This window comes from Stegostoma tigrinum, chromosome 46 (assembly GCF_030684315.1).
Source record: "Stegostoma tigrinum isolate sSteTig4 chromosome 46, sSteTig4.hap1, whole genome shotgun sequence".
In the NCBI taxonomy this organism is placed as follows: domain Eukaryota; kingdom Metazoa; phylum Chordata; class Chondrichthyes; order Orectolobiformes; family Stegostomatidae; genus Stegostoma; species Stegostoma tigrinum.
Window position 1 is genome coordinate 6780994 of NC_081399.1, and position 22501 is coordinate 6803494.

At 47.1% G+C, this 22501-nt stretch overlaps 1 protein-coding gene across 6 annotated transcripts in view; it reads right to left on the reverse strand.

Moving 5' to 3' along the window:
- Positions 1-22501, reverse strand: part of LOC125449488 (membrane-spanning 4-domains subfamily A member 12-like) — a 32365-nt gene that overhangs the window by 5204 nt on the left and 4660 nt on the right. For 4 of the 6 annotated variants that reach the window (XM_048525288.1, XM_048525286.2, XM_048525291.2 and 1 more), the window contains 4 exons: positions 12362-12472; positions 12130-12243; positions 5574-5630; positions 5111-5224 (listed from right to left, as the gene is read on the reverse strand). In XM_048525288.1, the coding sequence (XP_048381245.1) occupies positions 5111-5224; positions 5574-5630; positions 12130-12243; positions 12362-12472 (396 nt within the window). Of the gene's footprint in view, positions 1-5110; positions 5225-5573; positions 5631-12129; positions 12244-12361; positions 12473-14915; positions 15230-15264; positions 15500-22501 lie in introns of those variants that run through there. The other 2 variants (XM_048525289.1, XM_048525290.1) reach the window with 2 other exon arrangements.

The window sequence follows — 22501 nt, forward strand, 5'->3', positions numbered from 1 at the left end:
ATTGGACTGCAGGACTCCCAAGCGGAATATGAGTTGCTGTTCCTGCACCCTTCGGGTGGCATCATTATGGCACTGCAGGAGGCACAGGATGAACATGTCGTCTGAGGAATGGGAGGGGGAGTTAAAATGGTTCGCAACTGGGAGGTGCAGTTGTTCATTGCGAACTGAGCGCATAAATTCTGCAAAGCAATCCCCAAGCCTCCGCTTGGTTTCCCCAATGTAGAGGAGGCCACAACGGGTACAGCAGATGCAGTATACCATATTAGCAGATGTGCAGGTGAACAGCTGCTAGGATGGGGGTGAGGGAGGAGGTGTGGGGGCAAGTGTAGCACTTCCTGCGGTTGCAGGGGAAGGTGCTGGGTGTGGTGGGGCTAGAGGGGTGTGTGGAGCGGACAAGGGAGTCACAGAGAGAGTGGTCACTCCGGAAGGCAGACAAGGGTGGGGTTGGAAAAATGTCTTTGGTGGTGCAGTCGGATTGTGATGGTGGAAGTGTCGGAGGATGATGTGGTGTATCCGGAGGTTGGTGGGCTGGTACGTGAGGACTAGGGGGATGCTGTTTTAGTTTTATTGCAGGGAGGGGGTGTGAGGGATGAGTTGCGGGAGATACGGTCACGGGCGTACTCCACCACTGAGGGGGGCAAGTTGCGGTCCTCGAAAAACGAGGACATCTGAGATGTGCAGGAGCGGAATGCCTCATCCTGGGGGCAGATGCGGCGGAGGCAAAGGAATTGGGAATAGGGGATGGCATTTTTGCAGGAAGGTGGGTGGCAGGAGGTGTATTCTAGGTAGCTGTGGGAGTCGGTGGGCTTGAAATGGCTATCAGTTTCTAGGTGGTTCCTCCCTCCAGAACAACCTCAGTGGATCTCTCTCCCACTGCAACTCTTTCATCTGTCTCCTCTCCACCTATCTTGTCCTCTACCCATCTTCTATCCGCCTCCCCCCTCTCCTTATTTATTTCAGAGCCCCCTTCCCCTCCCCCATTTCTGAAGAAGGGTCTAGGCCTGAAACGTCAGCCTTCCTGCTCCTCTGATGCTGCTTGGCCTGCTGTATTCATCCAGCTCTACACCTTGTTATCTCAGATTCTCCAGCAACTGCAGTTCCTACTATCTCTTGACTGATGGAACCCAGTTTTGAGTTACTACAGAGATAATGGGAACTGCAGATGCTGGAGAATCTGAGATAACAAAGTGTGGAGCTGGATGAACACAGCAGGCCAAGCAGCATCTCAGGAGCACAAAATCTGATGTTTTGGGCCTAGACTCTTCATCAGAAAAGGGGGATGGGGAGACGGTTCTGAAATAAATAGGGAGAGAGGGGGAGGCGGACTGAAGATGGATAGAGGAGAAGATAGGTGGAGAGGAGAGTATGGGTGGGGAGGTAGGGAGGGGATAAGTCAGTCCGGGGAGGACGGGCAGGTCAAGGGGGCGGGATGAAGTTAGTATGTAGGAAATGGAGGTGTGGCTTGAGGTGGGAGGAGGGGATAGGTGAGAGGAAGAACAGGTTAGGCAGGCTGGGACGAGCTGGGCTGGTTTTGGGATGCAGTGGGGGGAGGGGAGATTTTGGAGCTGGTGAAATCCACATTGATACCATTGGGCTGCAACGCATCATCCTCTGACACTTCCACCATCTACAATCCGACCCCACCACCAAAGACAATTTTTCAACCCCACCCTTGTCTGCCTTTCAGAAAGACCACTCTCTCTGCGACTCCCTTGTCCGCTCCACACTCCCCTCCAACCGCAGGAAGTGCTACACTTGTCCCCACACCACCTCACTCACCCTCACCCCAGACCCCAAGATACCACATCAAGCAGATGTTCACCTGTACATCCACCAATGTGGTATACTGCATCTGCTGTACACGGTGTGGCTTCCTCTACATTGGGGAAACCAAGCGGAGGCTTGGGGACCGCTTTGCAGAACACCTCCGTTCAGTTCACAATAAACAACTGCACCTCCCAGTCACGAACCATTTCAACTCCCCCTCCCATTCTCTAGATGACATGTCCATCCTGGGCCTCCTGCAGTGCCACAATGATGCCACCCGAAGGTTGCAAGAACAGCAACTCATATTCCGCTTGGGAACCCTGCAGCCCAATGGTATCAATGTGGACTTCACGAGCTTCAAAATCTCCCCCCTCTCCACTGCATCTCAAAACCAGCCCAGCTCGTCCCAGCCTGCCTAACCTATTCTTCCTCTCACCTATCCCCTCCTCCCACCTCAAGCCGCGCCTCCATTTCCCACCTACTAACCTCATCCCACCCCCTTGACCTGTCTGTCCTCCCTGGACTGACCTATCCCCTCCCCACCTATACTCTCCTCTCCACCTATCTTCTCTATCCATCTTCAGTCCGCCTCTCCCTATTTATTTCAAAATCATCTCACCATCCCCCTTTTCTGGTGAAGGGTCTAGGCCTGAAACATCAGCTTTTGTGCTCCTGAGATGCCTGCTGTGTTCATCCAGCCCCACACTTTGTTATCTTTGAGTTACTACATCTGCTCAAAGTCTGTGCCATTTACCACTTATCACAGCTGGAGACACCCATATCACCTAAAGGAATAAAAAGAATGGCAGGAAGGAGAGAGAAAGAGTACAAAATGGAGAGAACTGTTTTAAACTGATAAAAGAAATACTCAGCCGAATGGAAAGGAAGAAATCTTGAAGTCACTTAGGTAATGCTTGCAAATGAATATGAATGGAATATGGCCGCATACCTTCTGAAAGTATTATCTGGGGGAAATGTAGTGGATGCCACTGTAACAAACACTGTTGATTGTTAAATTCAAATCTGATATTGAGTTTGGAAAAATGTTTGGTCTCACTTTTGAGCACAGTCTCTGTTACCCTGATAGAAAATCTGAAGAGCCTTTGAAATGAAAGAAAAAAACGACCTACAATGTTGTTGACATGGATTTTAAGGAAGTGTTTGACAAAGTACAACATAAAAGCCTGTTTAATACAATTGTAGCTCATGGAAGTGAGAGGCCAGTGGTCAGTTTGGTTAAAAATTGGGTTAAATACAGTAAGACAAGGTAAATGGTTGTTTCAGTCTGGTGTAAACCAGGGGAGGAAAGAAAACGTGTACATAGATATAAAACACTTTAAAGTTTGATAATGATGCCAGTTTGGCAAACCAAGGATATATCAGTCAATGACAACAGGACACAGATAGACAAAGAGGATGTGCAGGCAGCTGACAGATGGAATTGAATACAGAAAGCTGTGAGGTGACACACTTTGGCAGGAGCGATATGAAGAGGGAACATTGATTTTAATGGTATAATTCTAAAGAGTATGTAGCGGTAGAGAGACTAGCTTCAGGCGATGTACACACTGATTATTGGAACTGGCGGCTAGACTGAGAGTTTGGACCTCATTAATGTAGGCTGTATGCTTCTCTCCTTCCATCCCTCATACTGTCGCTCTCACTCTCTCTCTCTCTCTCTCTCTCACTCTCACTCTGTCCCCCTCCCTCCATCCCTCACCCGGTCTCTCTCTCTCCCTCCATTCCCCACACTGTCCCCCTCCCTCCATCCCTCACCTGGTCTCTCTCTCCCTCCATTCCCCACACTGTCCCCTGCCTCCATCCCTTCCGCTGCCTCTCTCTCTCCGCCCCCATCTCCCTCACGCTGCCTCCCTCTCTCTCCCTCCATCCCCGTCATTGCCTCTCTGTCTCTCCGACCCCCACACCGCCTCTCTCTCATTCCAGACCCCCTCCGCCTCTCTGTCTCTCTCCGACCCCCAAGCTGTCTCTTTCTTTAAGAAGGTGACTAAACAGGTTGATAAGAGTAAACCGGTTGATGTGTTTATGGATTTCAGCAAGGCGTTCGATAAGGTTCCCCACAATAGGCTACTGTACAAAATGCGGAGGAATGGAATTGTAGGAGGTATAGCAGTTTGGATCGGAAATTGGCTTGCTGAAAGAAGACAGAGGGTGGTAGCTGATGGGAAATGTTCATCCTGGAGAGCAGTTACTAGTGGTGTACTGCAAGGGTCGGTGTTGGGTCCACTGCTGTTTGTCATTTTTATAAATGACCTGGATGAGGGCGTAGAAGGATGGGTTAGTAAATTTGCAGACGACACTAAGGTCGGTGGAGTTGTGGATAGTGATGAAGGATGCTGTAGGTTGCAGAGAGACATAGATAAGCTGCAGAGCTGGGCTGAGAGGTGGCAAATGGAGTTTAATGCAGACAAGTGTGAGGTGATGCACTTTGCACTTCCGGAGTAACCGGAAGGCAAAGTACAGGGCTAATGGTAAGATTCTTAGTAGTGTAGATGAGCAGAGAGATCTCAGTGTCCATGCACACAGATCCTTGAAAGTTGCCACCCAGGTTGACAGGGCTGTTAAGAAGGCATACAGTGTTTTAGCTTTTATTAACAGAGGGATCGAGTTCCGGAACCAACAGGTTATGGTGAAGCTGTACAAAACTCTGGTGCGGCCGCACTTGGAGTATTGTGTATAGTTCTGGTCACCGCATTATAAGAAGGATGTGGAAGCTTTGGAAAGGGTGCAGAGGAGATTTACTAGGATGTTGCCTGGTATGGAGGGAAGGTCTTACGAGGAAAGGCTGAGGGACTTGAGGCTGTTTTCATTAGAGAGAAGAAGGTTGAGAGGTGACTTAATTGAAACATATAAAATAATCAGAGGTTTAGATAGGGTGGATAGGGAGAGCCTTTTTCCTAGGATGGTGACGGCGAGCACGAGGGGGCATAGCTTTAAATTGAGGGGTGAAAGATATAGGACAGATGTCAGAGGTAGTTTCTTTACTCAGAGAGTAGTAAGGGAATGGAACGCTTTGCCTGCAACGGTAGTAGATTCGCCAACTTTAGGTACATTTAAGTCGTCATTGGATAAGCATATGGACATACATGGAATAGTGTAGGTTAGATGGGCTTGAGATCGGTATGACAGGTCGGCACAACATCGAGGGCCGAAGGGCCTGTACTGTGCTGTAATGTTCTATGTTCTCTCTCCGACTCCCACACTGCGTCAGTCTCTCCCTCCAGCACCCGCAATGCCTCTCGCTCTCCCTCCCTCCCTCCAGTCTTCACTCTTCCTGTCTCATTCCTACAGTCCTGCCGATACAATTCGCGTGTGCTGTACTTACGACAAAAAAGTTGGATTCCAGTGGTGGCATCATGTACAGGGAGACAAAGTAAGCTCCTGCACCAATCACGGCTGCAATAGTGCTTATTATGTGCATCAATAATATCACTTGCTTCTGCAAAAAATTTAAGACAGGTCATTCAGCAATGCCTGGATTGATGAATCCTATCTGAGGCTAGTGTCCCTGTGTCTTCAGAAACTATTCACTTCCCAAACTCTTCTCACTCCATACACCACTGACCCCCGGCCCCATGCTGGGCTAAGTCAGCTCCTTGCTCAGATACCCAGTGACTGCAGCTCCTCAATATCTTGATTAACTCTCCTACTGCCAGTGGAAACCTCTGAGCTCAATACTGCGGACTGTAAACAGTATGCACCATCACCTTCTCTTGGCAAACTAAGACATAGAAAACAAAGATCAGAAATCACAGATACCCTCAAGAACATATGTTCAGAATACTTACAAGATGAGTATTTGATGTGTTTATAATGTCAACCACCAGTGATCCTGATATGATATACTGGGAAGAAAAAGTACATTGTATGAGAAAAACTTGCAAACATTTTGGCCCAACCAGTTCATACTGCTCTTCATTTTCTACATGTCTGCGCCCATTCCACATGCCTCACCTCAGCCTTTCGGTGTGCTTTTCTATTGCCTTTCCTTTTAAATTATGATATCTTGAAAAGTGCCTGTATTACAGAGGAGGAGGTGCTGGGCGTTTTAATACATATAAAGCTGGGTAAATCCCCAGGCCCTGACCAGGTGTACCCGAGAACTCTGTGTGAAGCTCGGGAAGTGATTGCTGGGCTCCCTGGTGAGATATTTGTATCATCGATAGCCACAGGTAAGGTGAGGTTGGCTAACGTCGTGCCATTGTTTAAGCAAGGTGGGAAGGAAAAGCCAGGGATCTATACATAGAACATAGAACAGAACAGGCCCTTCGAACCATGATGTCGTGCCGACCTACAAGCCTACTAAGGTCAATGTACCCTGCACACCCTACATTTTACTATCCTCCATGTGCCGATCCAAGAGTCGTTTAGAAGTCTCTAAAGTATCTGACTCCACTACCACTGCCGACAGTGCATTGCACACACCCGCCACTCTCTACACTGGTGAACTTGATATTAGTTGTGGTTCAGCTTTAGCAGGAGATTTTGAGGGACAGGATTTGTATGTATTTGGAAAGGCAGAGTCTGGTTAAGGATAGTCAGTACAGCTTTGTGCGTGAGAAATCGTGTCTCACAAATTTGAATTTTTTGAAGAGGGAACAACGATTGATGAAGGCAGAGTAGACATTATCTAGAGGGACTTCAGTAAAGTGTCTGACAAGGCTCCACATGATAGACTGGTTAGCAAGGTTAGATCACATGGAATCCAGGGGGAACTAGCCATTTGGATACCAAATTAACTTGAACTTCAGAGACAGAGGGTGATGGTGGAGGGTTGCTGGTGTGCCACAAGGATCGGTGCTGGCTCCACTGCTTTTCATCATTTATATAAATGATTTGGATGTGAATATAGGAGGTATGGTTAGTAAGCTTGCAGATGACACAAAAATTGGTGGTGTAGTCGACAGCAAAGAAGGTTATCTCAGAGTACAATGAGATCTTGATCAAATGGGTCAAGGAGTGGCAGGTGGAGTTTATTACAGAAAAGTGAGAGGTGTTGCATTTTGGTGATGCAAACCAAGGCAGTACTTATACAGTCAATGGTACAGCCCTGAACAAGGGGACCTGGGGGTGAAGGTTCATAGTTCCTTGAAAGCTGAGTTGCAGGGAGACAGGGCAGTGAGGGAGGTGTTTGGTATGCTTGCCTTTGTTGATTGGTGCATTGAGTACAGGAGCTGGGAGGATCATGTTGCAGCTGTACAGTACATTGGTTAGGCCACTTTTGGAATACCATGTTCAATTCTGGTCTCCCTGCTACAGGAAGGATGTTGTTAGCTTTAAAGGGCTCAGAAAGGATTTACAAGGATGTTGCTGGGTTGGAGGGTTTGAGCTACAGGCAGAGGCTGAATAGTTTGGGTGTTTTCCCTGGAGCGTCGGAGGCTGAGGGGTTACCTTTCGTGGTTTGTAAAATCATGAGGAGCAGAGGTAAGGGTGAATAGCCAATTCTTTTTTCCCCGGGGAGGAGAGTCCAAAACTAGAGGGCATAGGTTTAAAGTGAAAAGGGAAAGATTTAAAAGGGACCTTTTTCATGCATAGGGTGGTTTGGGTACGGACAAGCTGCCAAAGGAAGTGGTGAGGGCAGATACAATTACAATAATTAAATGGCAACTGGATGGGTACCTGAGTAGGAAGGGTTTACAGGGATATGAGCCAAATGCTGGCAAATGGAACTAGGTCAGTTTAGGATACCTGGTCGGCATGGATAAGTTAGGCCAAAGAGTCTGTTTCCTGTTTATAATACTATGATTCTGTAAGTTACTCATTTAGTTTCTTTGGTTTGATTGAATTATTATTGTCACTTGTATCAAGATATAATGGAAAGCATCATTTTGCATGCTGTACAGGCAAATCAGACCTGACAATAAGAACATCAGGGTTATAGAACAGAACGCAGAATATTGTGTTACAGCTGCTGAGACAGTGTAAAGAAAGAACAACTCTAATATATAAGTGGTCCGTCGTGTCTGTTAACAGCGGGGAACCAGCTGTTCTTGAGTCTGTTTGTACATATTTTCAAACTTTTATATCTTCTGACTGATGGAAGATGGTGAAAGAACCAGGGCAGGAGGGGTTTTTGATTATTTTGCCTGCTTTCCTGAGGTAGCGATCCTTTCAAGGTCATTGGCAGTTTTTCATCCTGACACTCGCTGTGGTAGAGAGTTCTGCATTCTCACCTCTCTCTGGTTATAGAAGCTTGTGCTGAATTCCCTCTGGATTTATGCATTGTCATACTATACTTTTCCTGTTTTGGATTACCTCTCTAGTGGAAATGTTATCTCTACATTCATACAAAAAGCTAAATACCGTAGATGATGAAAATGTGCAATAGAAACAGGAGATGTACTCGCTACTCTGCAGGTAGTCAATGATGTCTCTGGACTAATTATTCCAGAGGCCCAAACTAATGGCCTGGGGACATACCATGGGAGCTGGTGAAATATGAATTCCACTACCTAATAAGACTGAATTGGAAGACAGTCGCAGTAATGTTATCAGTAACAGTCATAAAACCCACAGAGCCAGTAGTGCGATGGGTAACAAGTCTGACTGTTGATCAGGAGATTGTAGATTTGACTCTCACTGGGTGGCACTGTGGCTCAGTGGTTAGCAATGCTGCCTCAGAGCACCAAGGACCAAACTTTGTATCCAGCTTTGGACAATTGTGTGGACTTTGCACATTCTCTCCGTGTCTATACGGGTTTCCCCGGATGCTCCGTTTTCCTTGTACAGTCTAGAGATGTGCAGGTTAGGTGGCATGGACATGGGAATTGCAGCGTTACAGGGATAAGGTAGGGGGTTAAGTCTGGGTGGGATGCTGTTCAGAGGGTCAGTGTGGACTTGATAGGCTAAATGGCCTGCTTCCACACTGTAGGGAATTCAATGATTTTATGATTAAACAAACGTCCATCCCAGAAGGAAATCTGAATGACAGTTTGTTGCAGATCCATGCAATGTGGTTAATTCTTAACTACCTTCTGAAACACTCCAGTAGGTCACTCCATTTAAGGATGATTGAGGACAGGTAAAGGTGGCACCCATACCCCTTGAAATAAGGAAAGAAAAATGGGTTTGGCCCATTAAATCAGTCAAGCTGTTAGTGTTCTTGAAGGTGCCATTGAGTCACCTGTCTTCCAGTTTGCTCTTTTCCAGAGAAAGGGGTTGTGAGTCTCTTCAGTTGTTCCCAACAACTATGATGTCTGTTTTAGCTTGCTTATGCATTTTCTCCTGAATCTAAATCATTTTAACAATGATGGGAGCTACAACTTTGCCGGCCATTTCATCCAACAAGCATCCCATGCACTGCTTCAGACCAACTTGCCAAGTTCTGAATACTTTATATGATTTTATGACTCCACGACACATAGAAATAAAATCCTGGTCTGAGAAGATATGAAGACAGATTAAGCAGAACACAGAACTCTACATCACATGAACCTGCAGCAGTAAAGCGCAGGAACAGGTCCTTCAGCCCACAATGTTGTGCTGAACAAGACACCAAATTGAACTGATCCCTTCTGCCTGGCCTTGACTCATATCCCTCCATTCCTTGCATATTCATTTGCTTATCTGAAAGCCTCTTAAAGGACCCTATCATTTCTGCCTCCACCACCACCCCTGGCAATGCATTTCAGACTCTTACCACTCTGCGTAAAAAAATTGCCCCCTCACATCTCCTTTGAACTTTCCCATTCTCACCCTAAATACATCCCCTCTAGTTTTAGACATTTCAACGCTGGGAAAAAGATTCTGTCCAAAACCCTATCTGTGCATCTCATACTTCTACAGACTTCTTTCAAGACTCCCCTCAGCCTCCACCACTCCACAGAAAACAACCTAAATTTTTCTAGCCTCTCCTTATGGTTCCTACCCTCTCATCCACATACCCTCTCATTCAGGCAACATCCTGGTAAACCTCTACTGCACCCTCTCCAAAGCCTCCGCATCCTTCCTGTAATGTGGCAACCAGAACTGAAAGCAATACTCCAAGTGCTGCCTAACCTAAGTCTTATAGGGCTGCAACATGACATCTGACTCTTGTACTCAATTCCCCAACCAATAAAGGAAAGCATACCATATGCCTTCTTTACCACCCTATCTACTTGCGTGGCCACTTTCAGGGAGCTATGGACTTGAATGCCAAGCTCCCTCTGTACCTCAATGCTGTTCATGGTCCTGCCATTAACTGTATACTTTTCCTTCACGTTTGATTTCCCAAACACCTCACACTTACCTGGATTTAACTCCATCTGCCATTTCTCGGTCCATATTTGAGACTGATCCATATCCTGCAGTATCCTTTGACAATCTTCTACACTATACACAACTCCAATCTTTGTATTGTCTGTAAACTTACTAACCCACCCATCTACATTTTCATCTAAGTCATTCCGTATCACAAACAGCAGAGGTCCCAGTCTGGATCCCTACAGAACACCACAAGTCAAAAACCTCCAGCCTGAAAAACTCCCTTCCACCACTACCCTCTGCCTTCTATCAGTAAGCAAATTCTGAATCCATGCAGTCAAGTCACCGTGGATCCCATGCATCATAATCTTCTGGATGAGCCTACCATGATGGACCTTTTTGAAAGCCTCAATAAGATCCATGTAGACAACAGCCACTTCTTTACTCTCGTGATCACCTTTTGTCATCTTGAAAAATGTATTCAGGTTAGTAGGACATGACCTGCCCTGCACAAAGCCATGCTGACTATCCCTCATTAGGCCATGATGTTCCAAATGTACCTAAATTCTATCCCTAAAAATTCTCTCCAACCAGTGATATGAGACTCACTGGTCTGTACTTGCCTGGATTAGCCCTATTTCTCTTGAACAGAGGAACTCCATTAGCTACTCGCCAGTCTTCTGGGGCCTCTCCAGTGGTGAGTGAGAATACAAAGATCTTGGTCAAGGCCCCAGCAATCTCCTCTGTTGCCTCTCTCAGTAAACTGGGGTAGATAGCATTGGGCACTGAGGTCTTATCCACCTTAACATTCTTCAAGAGACCTAACACAACTTCTTTCTTGATCTCAAAATGCCGTGGTGTACTAGAATGCCCCAAATAAATCTCACTATCCTCCATTTCCTTCTCCTGGGTGATGCAGAGTACTCATTTAGATCTCACCCACATCCTTTGCCTCCTAGGACACGTTCCCTCCTTTATCCTTGAGTGGTCCCACCTTGTCCCTTGTTATCTTCTTTGGTTTTAATGTATCTACAGAATGCCTTGGGATTCTCTTTAACCCTACTTGCTAAGGTCATTTCATGGCCCCTCCTTGCTCTTGTAACTCCCTGCTCGAGTTCTTCCCTGCTTTGTTTACATTCTTCATGGGCTCTGTCCAAATTTGGCTTCCTACACCATATGCTTATTGTTTTCTTTTGATTAAATCCCCAACCTCCCTCGTCATTCAAGGATCCCTTACCTTGCTATCCTTGTCCTTCCTCCTTACTGGAACATACCAGTCTTGAACTCTCATCAGTAGATCTTAAACAATTCCCACATGTCATATGTGGACTTGCCGGATAACAGCTGCTCCCAACTAACACTCCCGAGCTCCTGCCTAAAACTGGCATAATTTGCCCTCCTCCAATTTAGCTCCTTGCCACAAGGCCCTGATTTATCCTTATTCATAATTATCTGTGAATAAAAGATAAGAATGGCCCAATATTACCCTGCATTCAGAAGCACAAAGGGCAATCTCACCAAAAGTTATGAAATCCCTGAGGGGCTTGTAATTTTGAATGCAGGAGAGTCTAGAACAGGAATAGGGAATTGCAACCTGGGGCAACAGAGTCATTTTGAACATCTCACTTGAGGCTTGAGCTGCAATGCATCAATATGCAAGAAGACTCAAAGAAATTGAGTTCAGGAAAGCGAAAGCAATATATTTTCAGTGATCTGCAGAAAACCCAGTCAGTCCACTGCATTTCAGCATTTCAAATAAACATTTCAACTAAAAAGAAAACAAGATTGGATGAGGTTTTATTTTTTGATGAAGGTTTTTGATTTAAAAGGTCAGAAATGTTGGCAAGCTGGGAGTCATGCTTTTGTAGGGGTTGCAGTGTCACAAAGACAAATTAAACTGTTGACCTTCCCAAATTTGAGAAGAGGTGAGATGACTCCTTCACTCGCAGGGGAAGGATTATTCGGAATTTTCTAGTCCAGAAAGCTGTGGAGGAAACGACAAACACAAGGAGTGGTCACGAAAACGGGTTTGAAGGAAAGGATCGCACTGAATGACAAGTCAGGCCCGAAGGATTGAACAGGCATGTTCTCCTCCATTTTCTTATGAATATCCTTGGATCATGTAATTTCTTAACAATATTTATATCAAACTGAACATACCCAAATTCCTGTCCACCAGGGAATGCCGATTAAAACAGCAAAGACATAGCTTTCAACAAAGTTCAAGGGCAAACCGAACACCACCTGAATAATCCCAATCATGATCTCAGTGATCTGTAATAGAACAGGAACATAATTTCAATAGGACTGGTGCTCCACAACTCTAATCTGTTTAAATGATAATACAGTTTAGGCCTCTGTAAGCACTGTGGGAAGAAATAATTTGACTTACACCAAATATTTTCAGTTCCCTGCCGACAAAGAAGCTGATATGTCTGAGACAGGTTCCTTCTTCCTCAATTGATTCAATATACAGTATGGACTCATCTCCAATACCTAATGGCTACAGAGACAAAAAAAAACCTTTATTAAAGAATGCCTGACACGACCACAAGGTTTTTAAGGTCGTTCAAGAGAATGAAGAACATCACTTAAATGTGGCAATGTAGAGAAACACAAGAAACAATGGGCACAGAGCAGGCTTTTGCGAGCAGTCATGTAAGGAGTGATCAGAAGTTGTTTCATTTTCAACAGTAATGCAAGATTGGAAACAACACGGGAGAGAAGCCAGACTCATCTTCCTTCCAAATATGGCCATGTGACCATATACACCCACTTAAAAGAACAAACAGGACCTTATTTTCTGTTCAATCTTCTACATCAGCACAAATGACAGGATGGAACACCTACAGCACTGACACTCAGCTGGTAAGATCTCCCTCAGCACTTATCCTCCGACAGTGCCCGCTCCCTCAGCACTGACCCTGTGACAGTGCCCGCTCCCACAGCACTGACCCTCCGACAGTGCCCGCTCCCACAGCACTGACCCTCCGACAGTGCCCGCTCCCCATGCACTGACCCTCCGACAGTGCCCGCTCCCTCCGCATGGACCCTCCGACAGTGCCCACTCCCTCAGCACTGACCCTCCGACAGTGCCCGCTCCCACAGCACTGACCCTGCGACAGTGCCCGCTCACTCAGCACTGACCCTGCGACTGTACCCGCTCCCTCAGCACTTACTCTCCGACAGTGCCCGCTCCCTCAGCACTGACCCTCCGACAGTGCCCGCTCCCACAGCACTGACCCTCCGACAGTGCCCGCTCCCACAGCACTGACCCTGCGACAGTGCCCGCTCCCACAGCACTGACCCTCCGACAGTGCCCGCTCCCTCAGCACTGACCCTGTGACAGTGCCCGCTCCCACAGCACTGACCCTCCGACAGTGCCCGCTCCCACAGCACTGACCCTGCGACAGTGCCCGCTCCCTCAGCACTGACCCTGCGACTGTACCCGCTCCCTCAGCACTTACTCTCCGACAGTGCCCACTCCCTCAGCACTGACCCTGCGACAGTGCCCGCTCCCACAGCACTGACCCTCCGACAGTGCCCGCTCCCACAGCACTGACCCTGCGACAGTGCCCGCTCCCACAGCACTGACCCTCCGACAGTGCCCGCTCCCTCAGCACTGACCCTGTGACAGTGCCCGCTCCCACAGCACTGACCCTCCGACAGTGCCCGCTCCCACAGCACTGACCCTGCGACAGTGCCCGCTCCCTCAGCACTGACCCTGCGACTGTACCCGCTCCCTCAGCACTTACTCTCCGACAGTGCCCACTCCCTCAGCACTGACCCTCCGACAGTGCCCGCTCCCACAGCACTGACCCTCCGACAGTGCCCGCTCCCACAGCACTGACCCTGCGACAGTGCCCGCTCCCACAGCACTGACCCTCCGACAGTGCCCGCTCCCTCAGCACTGACCCTGCGACAGTGCCCGCTCCCACAGCACTGACCCTGCGACAGTGCCCGCTCCCTCAGCACTGACCCTGCGACAGTGCCCGCTCCCACAGCACTGACCCTGCGACAGTGTCCGCTCCCTCAGCACTGACCCTGCGACAGTGCCCGCTCCCTCAGCACTGACCCTGCGACAGTGCCCGTTCCCTCAGCACTGACCCTGTGACAGTGCCCGCTCCCTCAGCACTGACCCTCCGACAGTGCCCGCTCCCTCAGCACTGACCCTCCGACAGTGCCCGCTCCCTCAGCACTGACCCTCCGACAGTGCCCGCTCCCTCAGCACTGACCCTGTGACAGTGCCCGCTCCCACAGCACTGACCCTCCGACAGTGCCCACTCCCTCAGCACTGACCCTCCGACAGTGCCCGCTCCCTCAGCACTGACCCTGTGACAGTGCCCGCTCCCACAGCACTGACCCTCCGACAGTGCCCGCTCCCACAGCATTGACCCTCCGACAGTGCCCGCTCCCACAGCACTGACCCTCCAACAGTGCCCGCTCCCTCAGCATTGACCCTGCGACAGTGCCCACTCCCTCAGCACTGACCCTCCGACTGTACTGATGCTCTGACACTGCGGCGCTCCCTCAGAACTTGATGGTGTATCTGCCGCTGTTTGGGGCTCAACACCCCGAAGTTGAACCGCAAACCCACAGCGTTCTGACTTGCAGCTGAGATAGTGGACCACCCACTGAGAAACTGCCAGCATGATTCCCGTTTCTATCATACCATCCATGATGTCTCAAACCCCTCAGCAGGCTCTGAAGTGCTGTTCTTGTACAGTCACTGCTGTGACATTTGAAACATCACAGTTTTCCCGTAGCACGTCCCTCAAACTGCATGGTGATACACAAACATCTGGATTGCTTCTGTGAATCGCAGTCTAAGTGACAGCCATAGGTTTTCCTGAAGCTCTTTACAGCATACCTGCTGGGATTGCTTCAGTGTAGCCCTGGATCTCGAAACAGTCTCGAAAGAAAGGACAGGATCATTTTTCCATTACCTGTGTTATCATTGCTGGACTCAGAAATGTATTCAATACCAGCAGATTCTGAAGAATCAGTGGTTCAGGGCACAGTGAAGCTGTGATGCTGTCTTTAGGTCACAGCCCATGGCTGCAGCAATACTCATTTAAGCAAGGAATTTTCACCATCATTGCTCACACTGCAACTATCCAAGAATATGCAGTACCAGAAGTCCATCATTCCAGTACTCTTTCTCTTTAAAGTCTCTGTAGTTTTGAATTTCCTTGGCTGTCAGTTTTTATCCAGAGCCAAATGTTAACATTTTCAGACCATTAATGATTCATGTGGTCAAACCAACATTGCTCCAGATTCATTTGCGAATGTTACCTGAGAATGCCAGCAGCAAGGTTCACACATTGCACGCCAGCAGCGAGGCAAACATCAAAGCCCTTTATGTGAAGTCAGATCACGGTCTACAGGCACAGCAAAAGATCAGAAAGATTCAAAGGACAGGTCTGAACCTCTGAAAACTTTGAACACAATGCAAAAACAGCAGGAAGTCACTGAAGTCCAGGAAAGGTGCTTGGAAGGCTTCAAAGGCAAAGCAGTAGGACAAACATCGTTAATTGGAAAACTCTGAGTCAGGAAGAGTTCAAGTACTTCCTGGGTCAATGTGGGGCAGTCACTGATTAAGATGGCAATGTTCACAACACATTGTGTTGTCACTTTGTGTTTTTGTTTGTTTTTCCATTATTTTTATACACGGATCATTTCACATTGAAAAGAAAAGAGGTTGTATATTATTATCCAGCTAACTCTGGCCTTAACCAAATGGAACCAGGAGCAGCTCATGGTTGTATGTTCAGTGAGGGACAACTGTGGACGTTAGCACTTGACTGGGCGGATATGTATGGGAACGAGTAATCAGTGGTTTCGGGGGTTTTATGATGCACATGTGAGATAAAATTCTGACTATAAAACTAATTGCTGAACTCTGTCTAATCAAGCTACAATCTCTGGTATTGTCATAATGATTTGAAAATGCTGAGGTCCCAGCGCAAGGCCATAAATTGGAAATCTGGAAGCAGCAGTTCCAGTATAAGAGGAGGAATGGAAGTCAATACCAGCGCGGCTGTATCAGTGATTGCAGAAACAGTCTTTAACAAGTTTCGCTCATGATTCCAGCCCTTACGTTTGTGCAAGGCCTCAGCCAGACTGAGAACCTACACTGGGAACCCTTTCCAGTTTAAGGGTACTACTTCGGTTCCTGTCTCTTATGAGAAGCTGCTGGTGAAGTGACCACTGATTATAGTAAAAGGCTTGGGCCCGAGCTTGATGGGGTGAGATTGGTTGTAAAAGATTCACCTTGGTTGGATCAAATTTTTCAGTTAGAAAAGGGCTGCCTCAGTGAAGTCCCAATTAAATACCTGGAAGGTTTTCAGGAAGGTCTGGGAACTATCAAAGGAGCTGAGGCCACCCTACATGCTGACCAAGAAGCAATTCCGTGATTCTGCATGGCCCACCCAGTGCCATTTGCCTTACATGCAAGAGTACAGGCAGAAATCAGGAGGCTAGAAAGCAAAGGCATTATCAAACTCCCACCGTTTAAAGAATGGGTAGGGTCAGTGAAGCCCAACAAGTCAGTTCACCTTTGTGGGGATTTCAAGCAAGCAGCAAATCGTTTCTCGCAGCTGGATAAATATCCAATCCCTCACATGGATTTTACACAAAACTGGCAGGGAGGGGGGTGGCTGTTTTTCATGAAACTGGACATGAACCACACATGAGTTACACCTATTGGAAGTTAAAGTGAAGGTGATGGAAGGTGTGCCAGCTCCCACATCTATATTCGAGCTTGGGTCTTTCCTTGAGTTGGTGAATTATTACAGAAAGTTCCTCTGTAACCTGGTCACCCTTACACCTGCTATTGAAAAAGGGTCAGCCTTGGAAACGGTTGCGTAGTCAAGAAGCGTTTAGGGAAGTGACAAAGCAGCTATTGTTGTCTGAGGTGTCGGCCCAGTACAATCCCAAATGAGAGATGGTGGTGGCATGCTTCCCTTTATGGTATTGGGGCAGTGTTGGGTCAGCGGTCACCCAATGGAGTGGAACGCCCAACAGCATACGCCTCCTGGATTTTGGCTGATGCCGAACAAGAATACGCCCAGGTAGAGAAGGAAGGCTTGGCAATCATCTTTGGTGCGAGTAAGTTCCACCAATGCCTTTACTGATGTAAATTTGTAGTAGTAACAGACCACAAGCCCCTGGTATGTTTACTTAAAGGACACAAGGCCGTGCTACCCACTGCTTCAAGTTGAATTCAGTGGTGGGTCCTTATTCTCAGTGTGTACAATTACGAGTTGGAACATCGTCCGAGAGGCCAAATGGCAAATGTGGATGCCCTGAGCTGCCTCCCACTGGGTAACACTCCACCACTGGTGCCTTCCCTGAAAGAGTCCGTTCTGGTTTTAAACTTTCTGGGCACCTTTCTGGTCACCATTGACAATATACTGTCCTAGCAAAACTAAAACAGCTGATGATGATGGACCCAGTGAGGTCAGATCATCGTACTGGACAGCATATTATTGTGGGGAGCAAGAGTGATTGTCCTGAGCAAAGGTCACCACCAGATACTGGCCTGAACTCCACCAGGGTCATCCAGGGGTTTCCAGAATGAAGATGTTGGTGAAAAGTTATTTCTGGTGGCCAGAATTGGATACTGACCTAACTGTGTTGGTGGAGCAATGCCCAAGAGTACCAACATGGACAAAAATTATTGCCAGCAGCTCCCCGACATTTGCAGAAATGGCCCGGTAAACCCCGGACTTGGTTACACATCCATTACACCGGTCCTTTCACAGGCTCAGCGAATGGGCATCCACAATGACAAAAGAACAAAATGGCTGGATGTGCATACAGTCCATTCAGGGATGATGACTGACAAGTTGCAAGCATGGTTCGCAATACACAGACTTCCAGAAGTATTGGTCATGGCAACAGGACATCATTTACCAGCAGGGATTTTGAGCATTTCCTAGAGTTGAACGGCATTTGGCATATTCAGACAGCTCCATACCATCCATCGCCCAATGGTCTGGCGATGGAAGAGCAGTCCAGCTATTGAAGTCGGGCTTAAAGAATCAGCCTACAGCTTCATTCAATACCAAACTGTCCCGGTTCCTGTTTGTTTACAGAACAATGGTCAACAGGATAGCTCCAGCAGAGTTGCTGATGGGGAGAAGACTCTACACGAGGTTAAATCTGATCTTCCAGGACCTGGCGGGTTGGGGGGGGCACGATGAAATGGCATCAGGAACACCAGTGCCAGGGCCACAAGACTCCTGTAAGTGAGAGAGGTGGTTTACTTCAGGGGATCAAGTTTAGTATCAAAACCATGGCAATGGCCCTGCATGGGCACAGAGCGAAGCCCACATGAGGTCGGGTCCCGTGACATACAAAGTTTGGGTAAGCAAAGCAGCTTTGAACATGTGCTACCTCACAAATGGCGCAGAAGCAAAACATACCTGGCCACTCAGGCCAGTCAGAAAGGCTATCAGAAGCAGTGGGTTCTCCCCCTCTGTCTAGCGTCGAGGAATCCTCTCAGTCCAAGATGGAAGCAGCTCATGTCATAGACCGGATAGTGTTACCACCACCAGAAAGAGGAGGAATTTCTTCCAAGATGCTGCAGGCACAAGAGACGGGCCACGGTTCAGTACATGTCGTCCATATCCGAGTCAGAGTTGGAGCAACGTGATGTGCTGTGAAAACGTCCCAGGGGAAGCTACGAGAAAAAGAACAGGCCCACATCCCCAGACTTAGGGGTACAGAGATGTAGTCATTGGAACAAGGGCCAGGTGGATCTCATTTTGTATGAGATCCCTGATTTGGGGTTGTTAACCTGTGCCAATCAGAGAGCGATGACTGACAGATTTAAATGGGAGTGTCAGAGAATCGCACCACTTTCAGGGCCGGCTCTGAGCTAGCTACATGTACTGTACATGCGGTGACTTAGTGAAGGGATACCCAGCCTCCGAGGAGTTATTTCACCTAGCAATGGAAAAACTCCTGACAAAGGGAAATCAACAGGAAAAGAAAAATGTTCAGGAAATTAAGGATAAACAAGGAAAGTTTTTGAGGGAAGGTTAAAGACAGACAGCAGAGATTCTGGACAGCTGAGGTTGTTGACTTGCTCACTGATCTGGCTTGTTTTTGTTCAGACATTTTGTCACCGTGTTAGGTGGTATCATCAGTGAAGCCTCCGATGAAGCTTCCTCCAGCAAGTCAGCAACTTCACCCATAACTCGAGCTACAGATCTTTGCCAAAACTTTGATTCTGGACATTTTAAAAAAAATTCATTCATGGGGTTTTGTGTTGCAATCCTTTGTCATTTTCTCATCATAGCTGGGTCAGCACTTATTGCCCATCCCTTATTGCCCCGAAGGCAGTTAACAGTCAAGCATATTGCTATGGATCTGGAATTACACAGGCGAGACCTGGACTGGATGGATTAATTATCTTTAAGGTGCAAGGGATTGAAGCAGAATTTGAACTTGATTCAAGGGCAGCTGATTCAATATTAGATTAGAATCTGTGAACAATCAACCGACAGCATAACACTGTGAAGTCCAGGGAGCACAGATCCTCAGGTATGTGGCCAGTTCTTTCCTATAATCAAGCCACAAATGATGAGAAATCAGCAAGCCTCTCTACACACTGAAGAACCAGAACACTTCACTTAAGTAGAACTTAGCTGGGTCTCTAAGACAGCGGATACAGTGCTCCAGGAGAAGAATGGAAGGCAATTTCGACAAGAATTTCCAAAGTTATTCATAGGGTTAGGTAAATTAAAGCAGGAATACTGCATAACTCTGAAATAAGGTGCTAAATCCATTGATCTGTACACACCAAGAAAAAAAATCCACATTCACTCTCAGAAAAGGGGAAATCTCAGTTATAGATAGCATGGTAAAATGCGGGGTCATGTCACGCTAACAGAACCAACACAATGATGCTCAGGGCTGCTAACAGCTCCTAAATCAGATGGAGAACTATGACTGTATGTGGATCTCACTCAGTTAAACAAAGGAGTGGAAAGAAATGTCCATCCAATTTTGTCAGCCGACAACCATTTGGGCAGATAAGTAAGAAGTATGTTTTTATCAAATTACATGCAGACAGCACATTTTGACAGATACTTCAGGAATACAAGCCATTTGTTACATGCACAATATTTTAGTGCATAGCAGGCAAAAAAAGGACATAAAGCAGAACCAGAGAAATGTTAAGAACATTACATAATGCTGGCCTTGCATTCAACAGGAAATGTCACTTCTCATGAACAAGAATTGTGTTTGGGGACGTATAATACAACAAGGTATCGTTATGGGTTCCAGAAAGCTGAGGGCCAGAAGTGAATTTCTAGTACCAAACTACAGAAGAAATGCAACACTTCTTTCGGATGATACACCGGTTGAGAAGATTCGTCCTTAATTTAGCCAGTTTCATTCATCCCATAGGAGAGCTTTAGAAGAAAGGCCAGTCAATAGTACTGAAGCCAGGAACAGACGAAAGGTTTTCACAGGATTGAACTACTTTCCTCAGATGTATTAATTCACGGTAACCCTTTTATTTGTCATACTGATTGCAGACACGTTATCCACAAAACCAGAAAGTGTTCTCATTCAGGTACAGAACGATGGAACCAAGAAGCTCACACTTGACACAATTAGTATAAACTGAACAGAGAGATACTACAATTGAAAGAGGTGCTTTGGTCGTTATGTGGGGGTGTGGAAGATTTCCAAACTACCTCATGGTAGTCACAGAGGTTCCAGGTCGAGAGGAAGAACCGGTTAGGGAGGCAGAGACAGGTTGGACTGGTTTTGGGATGCAGTGGGTGGGGGGGAAGAGCTGGGCTGGTTGTGTGGTGCAGTGGGGGGAGGGGATGAACTGGGCTGGTTTAGGGATGCAGTAGGGGAAGGGGAGATTTTGAAACTGGTGAAGTCCACATTGATACCATATGGCTGCAGGGTTCCCAGGCAGAATATGAGTTGCTGTTCCTGCAACCTTCGGGTGGCATCATTGTGGCAGTGCAGGAGGCCCATGATGGACATGTCATCAAGAGAATGGGAGGGGGAGTGGAAATGGTTTGCGACTGGGAGGTGCAGTTGTTTGTTGCGAACTGAGCGGAGGTGTTCTGCAAAGCTACCTAGAATACACCTCCTCCCACCCACCCTCTCACCCATCCCTTCCTCCCACCCCAAGCCGCACCCCCAGCTACCTACTAACCTCATCCCACCTCCTTGACCTGTCCGTCTTCCCTGGACTGACCTATCCCCTCCCTACCTCCCCACCTACACCCTCTCCACCTATCTTCTTTACTCTCCATCTTCGGTCTGCCTCCCCCTCTCTCCCTATTTATTCCAGTTCCCTCCCCCCATCCCCCTCTCTGATGAAGGGTCTAGGCCCGAAACGTCAGCTTTTGTGCTCCTGAGATGCTGCTGGGCCTGCTGTGTTCATCCAGCCTCACATTTTATTATCTTGGAATCTCCAGCATCTGCAGTTCCCATTATCTCTGAGTAAATTAGATCACATGGGTTTCAAGGGAGAGCTTGTCAAATGGATACAAAATTGCCTTTATGGTAGAAGACAGAGGGTGGTGGTCGAGGGTTGCTTTTCAGACTGGAGGTCTGTGACTAGCGGTGCGCTGCAAGTATCAATGCTGGGTTCACTTTTGTTTGTCATTTATATTGATGAATTGAATGAGAATTGAGTGGTCAGTAAGTTTGGGGATGACATCAAAATTGGTGGCATAAACAACAGCGAAGAAGATTACTTAAGAATACATCATGATCCTGATCAACTGGGCCAACAAGCTGAAATGTGGCAGATAGAGTTTAATTTGAATAACTGCAAGATACTACATTTTGGTAAAACTAACAAAGGGCAGGACTTACACAATTAATGGTAGGGCCTTGGGTGGTGTTGTAGAACAGAGAACTCTAGGGGTTCAGGTGCATAATTCTTTAAAATTGCATCACAGGTCGACAGGGTGGTTAAGAAGGCATTTACCACACTTGCCTTCATTGCTCAGAACATTGATAATAGGAATTGGGACATTACATTGAGGTTGTACAGGCTATCGGTAGGGCCACTGTTGGAAGTGTTGCGCACTGTTCCGGTCGTCCTGCTATAGGAAGGATATTATTAAATTGGACAGGCTTCAGGAAAGATTAACAAGGATGTTACCGGGTCTAGACGATTTAAGTTAATAGGGACAACCGGGATAGGCTAATGCTTTTATTCAGGAGCACAGGAGGTTGTAGGTGACATTATAGAAGTTTATAAAATCATGAGGGGCATAGGAGAATAGCAAAGGTCTTTTCTCTAGGGTAGGGAAGTTTAAAACTAGAGGGCATATTTTTAAAGTAAGAGGAACATCAGAAAAGGAACCCGAGGTGCAACTTATTCATACACGGGGTGGTTCATACGTGGAATGAACTGCCAGAGGAAGTGGTAGATGCAGATACAGTTACAACATATAAAATACATTTGGATAGGTACATAAACAAAAAGGTTCAGAGTGATATGGGATAAATGCAGGTGAATGTGACTAGTTTAGTTTGG